The sequence below is a fragment of the Mauremys reevesii genome, linkage group 4, assembly GCF_016161935.1.
Source record: "Mauremys reevesii isolate NIE-2019 linkage group 4, ASM1616193v1, whole genome shotgun sequence".
In the NCBI taxonomy this organism is placed as follows: domain Eukaryota; kingdom Metazoa; phylum Chordata; order Testudines; family Geoemydidae; genus Mauremys; species Mauremys reevesii.
The window spans coordinates 121,881,707-121,898,435 of NC_052626.1; the positions used below are offsets into that span (position 1 = coordinate 121,881,707).

The 16,729-nt window shown below is 54.7% G+C and overlaps 1 protein-coding gene across 1 annotated transcript in view; it reads right to left on the minus strand.

Moving 5' to 3' along the window:
- The window catches only part of ELAPOR1 (endosome-lysosome associated apoptosis and autophagy regulator 1), a 101,754-nt gene that overhangs the window by 59,779 nt on the left and 25,246 nt on the right, over positions 1-16,729 (minus strand). Inside the window, exons 2-8 of the mRNA XM_039538045.1 lie at positions 10,014-10,134; positions 8,943-9,135; positions 6,537-6,684; positions 5,209-5,289; positions 4,518-4,623; positions 4,280-4,429; positions 1,866-1,954 (exon numbers count right to left, since the gene is read on the minus strand). Coding sequence (XP_039393979.1) covers positions 1,866-1,954; positions 4,280-4,429; positions 4,518-4,623; positions 5,209-5,289; positions 6,537-6,684; positions 8,943-9,135; positions 10,014-10,134 — 888 coding nt within the window. The remainder of the gene's footprint in view (positions 1-1,865; positions 1,955-4,279; positions 4,430-4,517; positions 4,624-5,208; positions 5,290-6,536; positions 6,685-8,942; positions 9,136-10,013; positions 10,135-16,729) is intronic.

Sequence of the window (16,729 nt, forward strand, 5' to 3'; positions counted from 1 at the left end):
CGGTTACCAGTCCCGCGGCTCCGGTGGACCTCCCGCAGATGTGCCTGCGGAGGGTCTGCTGATCCCGCGGCTCCGGTGGACCTCCCACAGGCGTGCCTGCCGATGCTCCACCGAAGCCGCGGGACCAGCAGACCCTCCGCAGGCACACCTGCAGGAGGTCCACCGGAGCCACCTGCCGCCCTCCCGGCGACCGGCAGAGCACCCCCCGCGGCATGCCGTCCCAAGCACGCGCTTGGCGTGCTGGGGCCTGGAGCCACCCCTGACCAGGAGCCACCAGTGCAGACTTCCAGAGCCCTGTTCCCTCTCCCAGGACTGTGCATCGGGATGTAAAGGGGTGGGGCTTTAAACAGAGCCAAGGAGCTTGATCCTGGGCTGCTGGGGCAATGGAGGCAGAGCAGCCCTTTGGCTGCTCTAGCTTATGCTGGTATCTCTCCTCTACACACTATTCTGCCAACCCAGGATCCCCATAGCACAGCACATTCCAGTCTGTCTCCTCCAGTCCCTGCCACGCCGCCAGGAACACCAGACTCCCTTGGGGCTGAGGATCTGGTGCCATTTTTAACACGAATGCTCCCAAGGATGAGGTGAGAAGTGCTACGTTGGACCTGTCCCTGACCTGAGGAGATGGCTCAGTGCTGAGGGCACCGCCCAGCACCCGAGAGACATGGGATCACTACCAAGCTCTGCCTGAGACTCCTGAGTGACAGGTCACTTCGGCCCTCGGGGCCCGGCTGTGGGAGAACAGCCTTGCCCTGCCCCCTAGGGGCATGCGGGGAGACATGTGGGAAGACTGGGAGTTGCTCAGAGCCTGAGAGCACTGGGCAGCGGCTGAGCGTTCAGAGGAAAGGGCTCAGGACAGCTCAGCACTAGAACAGTCTGAAGAACTGGGTCACGGCTGCTCCCCCACCAACAAGGCCATTTGGCTGAAGCAGAGCCATGTGGAGAAGAGGCTGGGTTCCTGGCAATCGCTCACGTTTGTGTTGTTATGAAGCCCCACACCGGCCCCTTGATTGCAAACGTGCGTTTCCAGGGAACAAACGAAAATGAGCGGAGAAGAGACTTCACTTCCCACCGGCCGTACTCAGGAGCAGGGTGTGCCAGCGGGTCCCGCTCCCGGCAGCATCACTTCGCCGCAATCATACTGGGCTCTAGCCTGCATGCAGGTACTCACACAGGTGCCTTCCCAAGTCTAGCTCACTCCCCTACCCCGACAGCCGCACCATGGGCTGACTCACTTTCGCTATGCCTCTGTATTTAAAGCAGGACAACCGCTGGGAGTAGCCAAACCCTAATGGCAGCGTAGAGGAATTGGGTGGTACCCCTTTAAGTACTTAGTGAGCCTTCCAGTGGCCCTCGCTGTGTTCTGCACACCAGGAGACCCCCGAACCATTCAGCATGCGTCGCGAGGCCCTGTACGCTGCCTACACTTAGTGCCATGGTTGTTCAGACCCACTGCGCCCTTCATATGAAAAAAGAGACAACCCTCACCAACGGGCCAGCGGTGGGTTTGCTCCCATGGAGTCAGCCTGCTTTCCCCAGGTGTGGGTGTGAAAGACACACCCAACGGGGGAAGCTGCCCAGCTCTCCGCCGACGGGGCAGGGAAATGGTCAGACCAGTGCGAGACAGAGCGCTGCCAGACGCAAAGCAAACACACGGTGCGCTCTCCGCCCACTGCAAGCTCTTACAGGGTTGGGAGTAACAAAGGCAAGTAAAGGTTTGCAGACAGGAGCATGACTTAAGTAAACTGTGTCCTTTCAGTAGTTAATGCTGGTCAATGCTTTGAACATGAACAGAGGAGCACGGTGTGACTGCCGTGCTAAACAATAGAAACTTGTGACAATAATGCAGACTGGCCGGCACGTACCTCTCCACTGGCGTCACAGGCCGTGTGTGTGTAGAAATAATCCTTATCTGTGCAGGGCGGACGAGGTTTGCAAGAGCTGGAGCCTTGGTCTTTGTTGAGAAAGAAAAAGATTGTGGTTAAAACTAAGCAATGAGAGCAGCGCAGCCCACTCAATCCCAGAAGCACAAGTAGCATGTGCCGCGAGAGAACGATTCTGGCTCTTCCTCAGCATTCACGCTCTCCTGTTAGCATGTCCAGGGTCCCTCACGTAATGTGGGGCTTGTCCATGGTGCACAGACTAGCTGCTGCTCGCTGATTAACCCATCCAGGGTCTAATGGTGCATATTCCCCTCAAGAGTCACCGGCAGGATGCACTGACTATGTCCTGTATGTTTATCTACCTCAGGTGTCTTCCAGCTCCTATTGCTGGAGTAGCCTTTAATGTGTTTCTCCTCACACTCGCAGTGAGGCAGGGCAGGGCCGCTATCCCCGTCAGACAGGGGGAAGTAAGTGACTTTCCCAAGGCCACACAGGGGTCTGTGGCAGGGTGGGAACCGAAGCCAGCTCTGTCCCAGGCCAGCGCTCTAACCACTTCACCATCCTCCCTGGACTTTGCTCCATCACTGACAGCTCCCAGGGACCACGTTTCAGACTCCACTCTAGAGGTGTCAGGGTGAATTAACCACAGTCAGAGCGAGTCATAACTTAGCCCGTAGGGACGTGTTGGCCCCACCTCCCTACAGGCCAGCCCAGCCGGTCCAATACATTGCCGTAGGGCATGGACCCTCCTCACTGCTCCATCACTCTGCACCATTCCCAGAAAGTGGGCGGCCGGCAATCGATCTGCTTTGGGTACTCCAGCTCCAATTAGCTCCCGCTGTGTGTGCCGTGGCCCGTTTCTCACACTAGCCAGCACATGACGGGGCTCGCTGGGACCATCAACACCTTATGGCCCATCCTGCTGCCTTGCCCCGCCCCACTCCCGGAAGCCCGTGGGAGGTTTGCCAGAGGGGCTTCAGGCTTTTACCCTAGGCACTCAATGAGCTGACCGGGGGCATGGGGTGCCAACATGGGGCAGCCCATGCCCTGCCCAGAGTCAAATGGCTCAGCAAAGCCTGTAGCAATCGCGGAGAGACATCTAGGGTGGAAACTATCATGTGCTTCCCTCTTCAAATATTTGTGCAGTGTGAAAGTGAGCATGGGCTTCCTGGCAGAGCCTCATACAACAACGGCCAGCAGCTGGGCGGGGTAGATCCAGTGGGTAACAGACCTGAGTCGCCGCAGGAGGGAGCTGCTGGGTACTGTAAAATGAGACGTCTGAAACAGAGCCAGCAACTGGTTCACCCACTGGCCAGCCTACAGCCTAGCGGACAGAGCACTGAACAAGGACACTGGGGTTCTATTCTTGGCTCTGCCACTGAACTGCTGCATGACCTTGGAAAGGTCACGCCCCTTTTCTGTGCCTCAGTTTCCCCAACTGGGAATACTGAGACTGACCTCCTCTGTAAAGTGCTATGAAAGCTAGGGACATTATTACTGTTGTGACAGGTTCCCGAAGGTGGGGCTTTCCTGGGCCTGCTTTCATTTCGATGGGACACCTCAGAGAAGTCAGCTGGCCTTCCAATGACCTGCTGCGCCACATTCTCCAGAGTCGGAAGTTTCTGGTAAATGCACCATTCCACTGCAGGAATGTTGTAACAAAATCGCTCACCTTTATATCAGGCCTGAAAAACTGGAACCTCTGGGGCTCCCCTGCTGGCTCCGGGGCAGCAGGGATAAACTGGTTCCAAGCAAACAGAAGGGGGCTGGGGGGATTTTAAACATCTGAGCAGAGTTTTCTTTTGTAAAACCAGACCTGCCCCCACCTCTGGTTTTGACCTGGGCCCCCTTTATCTCACCCTTGCCCCATAGTTTGGGAGAAGGGCAACAGAGGTTCAGTCCCATCTCTCTGTGCAGGGCTCTGTGGTCATCTCTGGGGACACTGGCATGGGAACAAGCAGGAAAACCAAAGCAGCCACCTTCACTCTTAGTTTCAACAGCAGTAAGGGGGTGGGAGGAGGGGATGGCAATGCCCGGGGTCGAGTCCAGGGTCGAGGTCTGCCTCCTGGTGGGCACTGCCGAGGGTGAGGCAGATGCAGCCAGGAAATCCCACAGGTGGGCAGGGAACAGGAAGTGACAAAGACAGTCTGGGATACACTGATGGCGATGCCGGGCCTGTGCCAGGCCCTCCCAGCGAGCCGTATTCCACTCCCTGAATTCCTGGGAGGAGGCCAAGCCCCACGAGTTGCGCTGCACTAGCAGCCCCTGCTGCTCGGGGCAGGTTTGTAGTGGAGTGAGACCAGCACAGCCAGGCCAGGTCACGTCAGAAGGTCCTGGGGTGCCTAACGCAGCAGCTGCGTGTCGGGGTGCAGGCCTGGGAACACACAGCCCGTTACCTGAGTAGGTGTCTGGCTCACACCGCTGGCAGGAGGTAGCGCCCTTGCTGGAGTAGGAGTTGGCTGGGCACAGCTGGCAGAAGGAAGATCCCGAGGTGGCGGCGTAGGTGCCCGCTTTGCAGGGGAAGCATTCCGAAGTGTAGGCCACTCCTAGGGCAGGAGGGAAGGACACAAATTCAGCTTGGACTGTCGCTGGCTGGGAGTGGCCGGTGCGATCGTGCAGCAGGCGACTGCGTACCTGTGATGCCGATGTTCCGCACCAGCACGGGCTTGGGGACCTTGGACCACACGGAGAAGGCCGTGGTTCTCCAGTACAGCACGTTGTTACCGCGACTCAGTTCCACCTATGAGATTAAACAGAACCCCCTGGGGGTAGGTCAAATCCTGGCAGGAAATGGGATGCTGCTTTGCAGGGTCCAAAGAGGCACTGGCTGACACAGGGATGGGATGATACCCAGTGGTTAGAGCAGGGACCCAGCTCTGATCCTCTTGGCTTCAGACTGGTGCAGCTCCACCAAGCGCAGACACTCCCAACTTACAGCACCTTGGGCAGGGACAGAATCAGAGTCTAGCAGCCCTGCACTCAGCATCAGATCATTTGTCATACTGGGCCTTTGAACCAGCTGTGCTGACGGAGGGAGTGCTGGCTGGGACACCGGGGATATCCCCTGTGGCCACGATCTTCTAACGTGACCAGTCACTCTGGGGCGCTGAGTGTGTGACCCCAGGAGCTATTGGTTGGATTTTAACTGATCACCCCCAGGGATGCGGAGGAGGAACCTTTGCTGCTCCTCCGGCAGCCCCAGGACACAGGGTTAGCTCACTGGCTGGGAGTGCAGGTGTGGGTCTCCACAGCCTGACAGCCATGCCCCCAGCTGCACCACGCTGTGCTGGGGAGATGGAAGATCTTGCAGTTGGCTCCTACTTACGCTGTGGGACTCCCATCCCTTCTCCGTGGTTCTCATCCACCGGGACTCCTCCACAGTCGGCTGGCACTGATCGTTCTGAACCTAGGGCACATGGAACTCGGGCTGAGGATGCAGTTTCAGCAGGTCAATTCTCTGAGGCTCTCTGCTGGGTTCTTAGTGCAGTTTCTCACCCCACTGACTGTTTTTTAAAGGACCCTTCTACTGCCTTCCCAGCCCTCTGCTACAGGGCAAAGCCCTCAAACTGGGCTCTGTGAGATGGGTAACGTGCACAAGCTGTAGAGAATCACACGAAGGACGGACGTCAACTGTAGGGACCACCCACAGAGACTACATGTCCCAGCATGCAGTGCTCCACCCAGCAGCTTGAGATGGAGCACTGCATGCTGGGATCTGGAGTGTTTGCTTATTAACTCAGCCAGCCACACGTTGGCCATCCTGCCCTCCGGGACAGTGCAAGCAGGTGGCACTCCCAGCAGCTCCTTGGAGCTGGGCACCAAGAGAATCCTGCGGGCAACCTCGAACCACCTCCTGCCGAGCCAGAGGGATGGGCAGGGACCCCTCAATGCATGTTTCCTCTTGGGGCTGTGACAGTAGCTGGACTGTCCCCTGCTAGTGGCATCTGAGCCAGGTGAGAGGTCAGGAGCCTGCCCCAGCCATGGCTAACACAGCTGGGTTGGGTAGCTCAGGCAGTAGAGCAGGGGTGGGCAAACATTTTGGCCCGAGGGCCACATTGGGGACTAGAAATTGTATGGCAGGCTGTGAATGCTCACAAAATTGGGGTTGGGACACAGGGGAGGGGTGTGAGGGCTCTGGTTGGGGGTGCGGGCTCTGGGGTGGGGCTAGGGATGAGGAGTCTGGGGTGCAGGAGAGTGCTCTGGGCTGAGATTGAAGGGTTTGGAGGGTGGGGGGGGTCAGGGCTGGGGCAGGGTGTTGGGGCGTGGGGAGAGGCTCAGGGGGTGCAGGCTCCAAGTGGTGCTTGCCTCAAGTGGCTCCCAGAAGCAGTGACATGTCCCTTCTCCAGCCCCTTCGTGGAGGCGCAGCCAGGCGGCTCTGCATGCTGGCCTGTCTGCAGGCACTGCCCCTGCAGCTCCCATTGGAGCATGTAGGAGCTGGAGCAGGGCCACGCCATGGCTTCTGGGAGTTGCGTGGTGCGGCTCATGGGCCGGCTTAGTTTGCCCACCCCTCCAGCAGAGGCTCACGTGTTTAGGCCCCAGGTTCAATCCCTCCTGACCCTCCCAGGGCGTGCATCAGACCAGCCCTTGGATACTCTGATATGGGCACGTGTCCCGGAGAACTCCAACGAGGAGCAGCAACCCGAGGAGACGTACAAAGAACTCAAAGACGATGCTGCTGTCCGGGTAGATGTACTCGAAGGAGACGGTGCCAGACTGCTTCAGGTTGACAGCGTACATCAGGGTGGCTGTGCACTCGTCTGTGTTGGAGGCAACGTAGTCTCCCAGGGGCACCCAGGTTGAGCTGGAACAGTGAGAACAGCACGGCAGTGAGCAGAGCACCGAGGCCAGACGCTGCTCAGGGAAGGGAGAACTACAAGCACAAAGTGAGGAACAGCATCGCTCACTGTGGGGAGCGACAAGGCCTAGGGGTGAGACATTCCCAGCCTGCCCGGTGCTCTCAGCCAGGTCAGTGCAGTCACTGGCATCACCAGGGATTTGCAGATGTGCTCAGAATGGCACAGCTGACTAGAAAGACCCCGCCCCGAGCACGGTGATGACACAGCAGTGCCTGGAGCCCCACCGCGCCTTCCCTTAGCGCATCTCCTTTGCTAGCATGTGACATGGCAGGAAAGCAGCATGCTCGGTGACCTTCCTTCCTGCCCCACTGCTGGTCGTTGCTCCGAGCCGAACAGACCAATCTGGCCCTAGTGGGAAGAAAGGGGACGAGGCTCTGCAGAGCTGCATCTGCTCTGAGTGCGCCTGGAAGTGGGATGAATAATTAAAGTGATGCTAGAAGTAGGTTACATTTGCAAGTTGCATAAATGCTCTCGCTAGTGCCATGTCGCAGTCTTCCAGGGAGAGTGACTCATGAAAAGCCTGTTTCCGATTGAAGCATCTGAGCCTTCTTGGCGCGGGAAGTGATCAAAGGACAGGAGGGAAACGAAGCTGTGCGGGATGGCAGACTGCACACAACGTCCGGGAGCAGCGAGTGGTGCGAACTCAGCCGCAGGGAGGAGATCTAAAACCTGCCTGAGCCCTGTCTATATTCAGAGTTGCCCTGGTTTAACTAACAGCATGTTATGAACTGCTTCCGTGGATGCTCTTAATTAGATTTAAACCAGGCTTAAGTCAATTCTTTGCCAAATTAAGCTAAATCAAAGTAAGCCTGGCTTAAATTAGCAGTAATGCAACTGAAGATAGACAAGGCCTTAGTTTCCTCCAGCAGTTGCTGTTAGCGACAGTGCTCTCCTTCACCTCCAAAACAGCTGGGTAGGTGCTGTGGGCTATTGAACAGCTGCCATGTACCACCCCAGAGGTGGCTGCAGTTCGGTGATGGGAGAACCAATACCTGTGCATCAGTCCATCCCTTGTCACTGGTAAAGCCCTGGGCAGCCTTTCGGAGGCCAGAGGCTATCGCATTCACACTAACAAATGACAATTAGCTACTAGGGCTGGTTGCAGTGACAGGTGCCTTACAATACAGACACTGTTTCTGATCTAGTGTAGAAAGATACCACCAGGGATGATTTAAAATGGCTGTCCCTGCACCCGGGCAGGTGCTGCTGGACCCTCCCTGGTCAGAGAGCTGGGGCTGACGTGCCCACAAGAGTGCCAGGCTTTCTATGCAACTCTGAAGATGGGAGGAGTGGAAGTGGGGTAGGGGCAAGAGGCAGGTCCTAGAAGGTGGCAGGATCCCCAGCCTGGATCAGACCAGGTGCCATCTAGCCCAATCTGGTGCTAACAGCACCAGCACCAGCTGCTGCAGAGGAAGGGGCAAGAATCTCAGTGAGTGCCGATGGAATATTGCTCAGAGCCCAGACAGTCGTTGGCCGGCTCATGCCATGATGCGCCAGGGATTATAGCCCTTATCGCATTAACACTTTAGTCTAACTGTGGCTGTTGTTATCCAGAGATGCCTAGTCCATTTTTTTGAATCCTACTGAGCACTTGGCCTCACTAATATCATGTGACAGTGAGTTCCACAGGTTACTTATGCAGTGGGCAAAAATTGAAGGAAGAGGGCAGTGCAGTGTTGAGCCTGCACAGCTCCAGGGGTGCAGCACACCTGGAGGGATGTTAAGAACGGGTGAATCCAGACTATCGGGAAAGACTTCCTGATGGCAGGAGGTCACTCGGGGAAAGGATGGAAGCTCTATAGCTTGGGACATTCAACAGCAGGGTTAGAGAAACCCTGGGAAAGTGTACGGCAGGGAAGGGTCTTTCCGGGCCGTGGGCTAGATGCTCTAACCGATCTGTAGCTCCCGACATGCCTCCTCGTGCAACAGGAGAAGCAGCTGGAACCTTTGTGCAACTTCCTTAGAGAAGGGACCAGGCTTCTGGGTTGGCTACTCACTGAACAGCACATCTGTGCTTCAGACACATGGGGGCGAACAGGGGGACCAGAGAGCCATGTACTGCAGGATGGGAGCAGCTCGGCTGGTGCAGCTCAGGTCTGCTGGGGGGGCGACAGGGGTCCTTGCAGGGGGCCAAGGATGCTGGCTGCAGCCCGGGGCTCCATTCAAAGCGGCCATGCCCTGGGGCGCAGCAACAACAACTCACGTGGTGCAGTTCTCCAGGGACTCCGAGAAGCTGCTGTCGCTCTCCAGGTTGGTTGCAATGCTGGCAAAGCCATGGGGCAGCTCGTCCCACTCATCGAAGCGGATGCCAGTGCCCAGGGAATACCTGCCCTCGGCACACGGCTTGCACGACTGGTCCTTCATGTCGAGGAACTGCCCTGCTTTGCAGGAGAAAGCTGTAACAGAACCCCAGAGAGTGAGCTCAGAGAGAGATGGACACAGAACGGGGTTTAGCCAACGATCCCCAGCATTTGTATTGCATCTGGAGTGCCAGGATCATAGACTCCCAGCGCGGGGCTAGAGTGTGATCTGTTATCCCCATTTTACGGGCTGTATGTCTGACTGAATTAATACGCAGTTCACTTTAAAAACAACCAAGAGTCCGGTGGCACCTTAAAGACCAACAGATTTATTTGGGCAGAAGCTTTCGAGGGTAAAAACCCACTTCTTCAGATGCAACTTTAAAGCTCACTTCAAAGGGCTCCCCTGCTGCAGTCCTGTCTTCCTAGTCTCCCCCAGGAATGGAAGAGAAGCTGAGTCTTGGTTAATGAATGCCCGCTGCTATCCGCAGACAGGCTCTGTTGGTCCCTTTCAGGGAACTGTGCCATTCCGTAGCTTATGAAACACTGTCTTTCTCTGGAGCCTCTATTACAATAATCACTGCATGGAAAAATGCTCAACAAACCCCCGATATACAGGATCTGAGTCTGCTCTCACTCATACTGGTGCTACCTCAGTTTAGCTACACTGACCTCGTTGGAGTTACTCCTGATTTACACTAGGGTCAGAGAGGAATGAGGCCTCGGGGGTTACTCCTAATTTACATGAGGAGAATCAGGCCTAATATTTGCTGGCCTGCTGCTTGGGAAGCGAGTGGTAAACCTCACTCCCCCCTCCACGTTTCACAGGGAGCAGGAGCAGGCCTGTGCCCTTTAATAGCCTGGCGGGGACGTTTCGGAAGCCAGTGGCACAGATGAGATGTGACCAGTGCAGCCTCCCCCAGTCACCGCCTGCACAGGGAACACAGGTCAGCTGGGGCAGGCCAGTAGCTTACAGCATTCCGTGCCCTTGATGGGGTCTGGCAGGCCTGTGCAGAGTCCCGGGGTGTGCGGCACGGCCACCCTCCACCGTGAGCCGAGGCTGTCACAAGCCGTGTATTCGTAGTGGTATTCAGACTGGAAGACAAAGCACAGAGGTGAGCTAGAGCGAGACCCGCACAGCACCGGCCATGTGCACTGGGAGCGCTACGGGCCTGTCTCCTCCTGCTGGACCCACCCCTGTGCCAGGCTGATTCCAGGCACACTGTGTAGCACAGGCGCGCTGCCCTGACGTTACTGGAGTTACTCCCAACTACACTAGTGTAGCTGAGATCAGAATCGGGCTGATGGAGTCTCACCATCACGGGATCAGAATCTGGTCCAACACACGCATGAGCACGGCCTTTTACACCCCGCCCCCACCTGGCTGTAGCTGGGGACCACCTGCCAAGAGGAGCTTCATCAGTGTTTTCATCGCCATCATGCTGGCAGGGGTCGGTGAGCAGACCAGGGCCAGTTGGAGCTATTCCCAGTGTACACCAGGCCCTTGGGACAGATTTCCCCAGGGGCCTGAAGATGCAGAGAGACACAGGGGGATTTCACAGCGCCTAGGAGAGTCGACTTTCCCTGGGAGTTGGGGCCTAACCTGCTCAGGTGCTTTTGCAAAACCACTAGGTGCCACCTGCCTCTTTAGGTATCAGGCTGGTGAGTGCCTGGGCACACGCGGGACCATGGGCCCCACTCTCCTCCCACTTACATCATGAGGCCTGTGGAGTTACCAAGGGGATGAGAGAAGAACTGAGCCCAACACCCACCCTCTGCAACAATGCTGCCCAATAATGTTCATCTCCAGCGGTTACCACTTCTCTGAGCCGCTGGACAGAAGAGCCCACAGAATTTCTATCAGTCTTTCCATGTGAGAGCTAGTTGTTCCTGGCCCACATGGGCACCAGTTAAGTTTATCCATGTTTTTGGTCTATCGGGACCATAACAGCCAGGGCCAGGCCCCCTTCCTTGTCCTTGTCCTTCCATGACATGGGCATGTGTTAATTACATCATTGTTGATTGTACCCAAGTCTGATCCACGATTATCTATGCCTGCTTTGTTCCTGCTGTGACCAGGCACGTGCCACCAGCGGATCACATGCTGAACAAGACCTGTGTTTTCAGGGGCTGAGTCGGGACAGAGAAGGTCTCACATTCACACTCCTCTAGTTCCTCTCACCTGGGCAGAAATCGGGGAAGCTACAGGCCCAGGCTGTAGAGGAGTCACTGCAGTGACAGAGCACAGGATGCTGCAGGGGAACAATTGCAGCTGAAGGAGGAGAAGCACAAGGGACCCAGTGTCCAGGGGACCCTGCGGTTGAGGTGCACAGAAGCCAGCTCAGCTCTTCTGTGGACCACGCCCAAGGTCTCCCAGCAGGCCAGTGCAGAGCCGGGAATAAACCCCAGTTCTCCTGAGCCCCTGTTTGGTGCCTTCCCTGCTCTCCCTGCTCAGGAAGGCGTCAGTTGATACTCCCTTTCCCCTAGCCCTGGCTGCGTGGACTGCAAGACTGCTCTGGTCACACGGCCCTTCCTCCATGGCCAGGAGGGGCTCCTTGCTGGTAGCCTGACTGTAGTAAGACAGGACTTGAGTAAGAAGGGCCTGAGCCTAACACGGTGTTGATGTAACTGCAGCTGTAAGTTACACAGCAGGCGTAAGCAGAGGACATCAGGTGGAGCTGCCTCCACTCTCCTCCTGTTATTTTTCCTCTCTCTGCCCTTGGCACAGGGATGTGATGCTCCTTTAGTGCACACACTAGATGGCAAATTGGTGCAAGAGGTGCTCATTTACCACCCAATTCCTCTTTGGGCAGGTCTCCCTCCATCCCATCTGCGCACCCTCGCTGCAATCAGTGCACCAGTGAAGCCAAGAGGTGAATTTGGCCCCTCTGACCAACATGCTCCCTACACGTAAGCACCTGAAGACAGGGTGCTCGAGCTGGCCGTTCTGTTCGGCCTTGCAGGAGAGACAAACGGATTTGAGGTTTGTTGTTTCTTTATGTTGTATAAAAAAGGGCTGCAGAAGTCTGCCCCCACTGCTTGTTTTTTTTAACATTCGCAATCCAGGGCTTGCCTACCCCAAAGTCTCTCTGGGCTACTGGAAAAGAGCAGGGGTCATGCTATTGCAAAACTGTGGAAGGGGAAACTGATTCACAGAGCTGGGAAGCAATTTATATCCAAATTCTTTAAAGCTTTATTTTCAAACCCATCTAAGCCTCACTCCCCCAACAGACCCTAGGAGAAAAGGGGTCCTTGGGAATGATTCAGAACTCGGAGGCTGACAACACTCCCATCTCTGAGATCCCGCCAACCGGGCTTCTGGCAAAGCCAGGGAAGAGCAGAATCAACGTGCCTGATGTCTGTCAGGCCCCCAGTACCGCAGGATCTGAGTGCCTCAGTCGTTACATCACCACAGCTGCCCTGCATGGCGGGGCCATGCTGTGAGCCCCAGTGTGCAGATGGGAAGCTCAGGCCTGGAGGGTCCATCTACACTGCAGCTGGGAGGAAGCCTGGCTGCTTGGGTGCACAGAGACGAGCCAGCCCACTGGAGACAGCAGCAGGGAGGCTGCTGTGCCGGCAGAGATGCAGGCTGGCCCCCAAGCTTGGCTCCAGGGGCTCGCTCCCCGCTGCAGTGTAGCCATACCCAGGACCATGCCCAGTTACACTGGAGTCTCTGGGGAGCTGGACATCTGGGTTCAGGTCCCCAAAGTGCCAGGCTAACTTGGCCACCCCTCCTCTCCTTGCTTCTGACACCCCTCTTCCCCCTTCAGTGCATGCTGGGGCATGAGACAGGCCGTGTGCACACTGAACCCCTCAACACCCTGGGGGCTTCGCCTGCAGGATCACACACGGACAGACATGAGCGTAGGTCCAGGGCCTCTTGGCTGTGTGATGTTATGAGTTTAACTCTTTCTGGCCCTGTCATCTTTCAATGAGATATTATATTAATTACCTCACAGACTGACCTGACCCATGGCCAAACTTTAGAGACTTGTTACAAAGACATGTAGATGAATAGAGCTTTGAAATACAAGTCTGCATTGTTAGAGGTAGAAGGGTAGGTGTTTGCTCAGGTCTTGTGATATAAGCAAACAAGTCTTGTCTATTGCTATAGCTTTGATTCAAAGATAAAAAAGGAATATTCAACATTTAGGAAGATACTTTAGTGAAATAGTATTATTGTCTATACATCTCTTTGAAGGTTGTGGTAACCTGTATCTGAACTGTTTAATGGATAAATTAACCTGTGCTAATTGCCAGGATATTTGGGAGAAGGATAGTTAAGCCTATTTATCAGGCCAAAAGGCTGCTGGAAATGTATAAGAACCCCGGGAAACGATCCTTCATCTCAGATCTGCTTTGGGTTTCAAGAGGGGGAAATCTTAGGCCATAAGGATTGAGATCCCCAGTCACTGACTGGAGTCACCTTGAATATGGACATTGGACTATAACCTATGGACTATTTCTAAAAGGACTTTTGGCAACTACAAGCTCATCTCTACTATGTATCTGAACCTCAAGAGTTGAATTCAAGTCTGTATGTATATTGATCTTTTAACCAACACTCTCTCTCTTTTCTTTTTTAATACATTTTAGCTTAGTTAATAAGAATTGGCTATAAGCGTGTATTTTCGGTAAGATCTAAGTTATAATTGGACCTGGGTAAGTGGCTGATCCTTTGGGATTGGAAGAACCTTTTCTTTTATATGATGAGATAAGATTTTCAGTAAGCATCATCATATCTGACGTGTGTGTCTGGACGGAGGCCTGAGGCTGGGCACTTTAAGGGAACTGCGGTGTTTGGACTTCTCAGTAACCAGTGAGGTACTATAGAAGCTGTTCTGTGCTGGCTTGGTAAATCTAAGTATCAGAATAACCACCAGCTTCTGGGGTTTGTCTGCCCCATTTTGTTTGCAGTTCACCCTAATTGAGTGACCTCGGCTGGCTCCCACAGGCAGCACCCTCACAGGCTGCGACCAGCCCCATGTGTTATACACCCTCTTCCACACTGGGAAAACTCACCTCTAACCCCTACGGAGCAAACAGAGTAAATCACCGCGGCCATGTGTCAGCACGGCATGCTGGGATTAGCTGGGTGGCTCCTCACGCTCAAAGCAAAGTGCCCCACACCACATGAATGTGACTTGGAGCGGGCCGCCACATAAAGGTCCCCGAGACACAGCCTACCTCACTGCGTGCAGGTTCTCTGCCATTGGCAGGGGCTGGCGGAAACAGAGCCCCAGCAATTAGGATCCACTTACTGTCGGGTGATATCAGCTCAGCGGACTCGCTGGAGCAAGCTGTCCCAATGACAGCGCTGGCAGAGAAAGCGCCCGCACCCTTCCACTGGAAGCACTGGTGTGAAACGAGACAATGCTTTCTAAAGGACCGGCAGCAAAGCTGAAGTATGACAGGGCTGCACAGAGAGGGTCTGATCCTGATCCCACTCGCCCCCGTGGGAATCAGGAGTAAATCCATTACACTCAACAGAATTACAGCTATTAAAAAATAAACCACTGTTGAGAGCGCAGGATCAGGCCCATTAATTTGACTGGTGAGTCTGTCTGGGTTAAGTCCGTGGGCTGGCTTAGTACTGTGTTACCTAACCTCCGGCAGCCAAGGCTCAGCGTGAGAAGGAAGTGGTGGGTCCCTTCCCAAGCCCCACCTCCAACCTTGGCGACAGGCAGGAGAGGCCTCGGATAAGGCCAGAATTTTCAAATCACCCACAATCTGGGCTGGCCTTTCAGAAGAGCCCAGCGGGTGGGGTGCTGACTGACCCCTTTTGAAAAATAAGCCCTTATTTGGGTGCTACATCAGAGCTGAGCTTTACTGTACATCTATCCCCATTGGGGTGCTGAGCTTTTGGGAATCTGGCCCCATGCATCATATTGTGAAGGTGCATTGCAGGGGTGCCACCACCCCTTCCCTAGGCTTGGCACCGACAGGGACAGCCTGAACCCAGAACCTCACTAGATACGAACCTGCTAGCCTGCAAGTTCTGGCTGTGCTTGTTTCACCAACCCTCTCCGCAGGGGCTGTGCAGCAGAAGGCTCTTTACGGACCAAGCATCAGGTGCTTGGCTACCTGACTGCATGGAGAACTTCAACCTCAGACAGCTGCCGTCACGTCACAGCCAGACAATGCTGCTTGGGTTACACTGCCAACCTAACCTGCACGAGCCCCTTGCTCAGGGGGCGTCCATGGCCAGAGTCATCCGACCAAAGCCACACAACTGAGCTGTGCTGACCAGGAGCCAGAGAGATGGGCCAAAGCTTCTCCAGATACCTCTACCAGAGAAGATGTGGGCTGAATACTGAGCTTTGTCAATGCAGGGGCAGGATGATGGGTACAGGGGTCTCCCATACACTGTGATCCTTGTAAGCTGGTGGCACCGGGAGCCCCACTCAGGGACTAGGAGCCCATTGTTTCATACATAGAGTCCAGGGCCAGAAGAGACCATTGTGCTCACCCAGTCTGACCTCCTGCATGACACAGGCCAGGGAACTTCCCTCAATCATTCCTAGAGCAGACCTTTGAGAAAAACAGCCCATCTTGATTTACAAATGGTCAGTGATGGAGAATCCCCCATGATGTTCGCTAAATTGCTCCAGTGGTTAATTACACTCGCTGTTAAGAATTTACATCTTATTTCCAGTCTGAATTTGTCTAGCTTCAACTTCTAGTCATTGGATCATGTTAGATCTTTCTCTGCTGGACTGAAGAGCCCATTATTAAATATGCAAGTACGTACAGACTGATCACGTCACCCCTTAACCTTCTCCTCAGTAAGTTAAATAGACTGAGCTCCTTTAGTCTATCACTATAAGGCACATTTTCTAATCCTTTAGTCGTTCGCATGGCGCTTCTCTGAACCCTCTCCAGTTTATCCACATTCTTCTTGAACTGTGGGGTCCAGAACTGGACACAATATTCCAATACCGATTGCACCAGGGCCAGATGTAAAGGTAAAAGAACCTCTCTGCTCTTACTTGAGATTCCCTGGTTTATGCATCCCAGGATGGCATTAGCTCTTTTGGCCAATACGTCGCATTGGGAGCTCATGTTCAGCAGATTATCCACCACAACCCCCAAATCTTTTTCAGACTTCCTGCTCCACAGGATAGAGTCCCCAATCATGTATGTGTGGGCTGCATTCTTTGTTCCTAGATGGATACATTTAACCCTATTAAAAACACATAGTTGGCTTGTGCTCAGATCACTCTGTATCAGTGACCTGTCCTCTACTATTTACCACTTTCCCCAGTTTTGTGTCATCTGCAAACTTTAGCAGTGAAGATTTTGTGTCTTCCTCCAGGTCATTGATCAAAATGTTGTGTAGCTTAGGGCTCTTGTGCTCGGCGCTGTACACTCACAGAACAAGAGGCGGATCCCTGCCCCAATCAGCATAAGACAAGACAAGAGACAACAGGCAGATACAGCCAGCCAACCCCTGGAGGAGCACACAGAAACAACAGGAATCATTTATACTGGTCCTAATGGTCTCACTGCTGCCATGTGCCTCCCCCGCATCAGTTTGTTGTATCTGCCGGTCTCTCCTCTTAGACTTCGATTGTAAGCTCGATTGGGGCAGGGTCTCTCTCTTTTCTGTGGGTTTGGACAACAGGCCTCTCACACTACTGCTGCCCAAATAATCCGAACCCCTTGGGCCTGGGGGAGGGGGGGTTGCTGC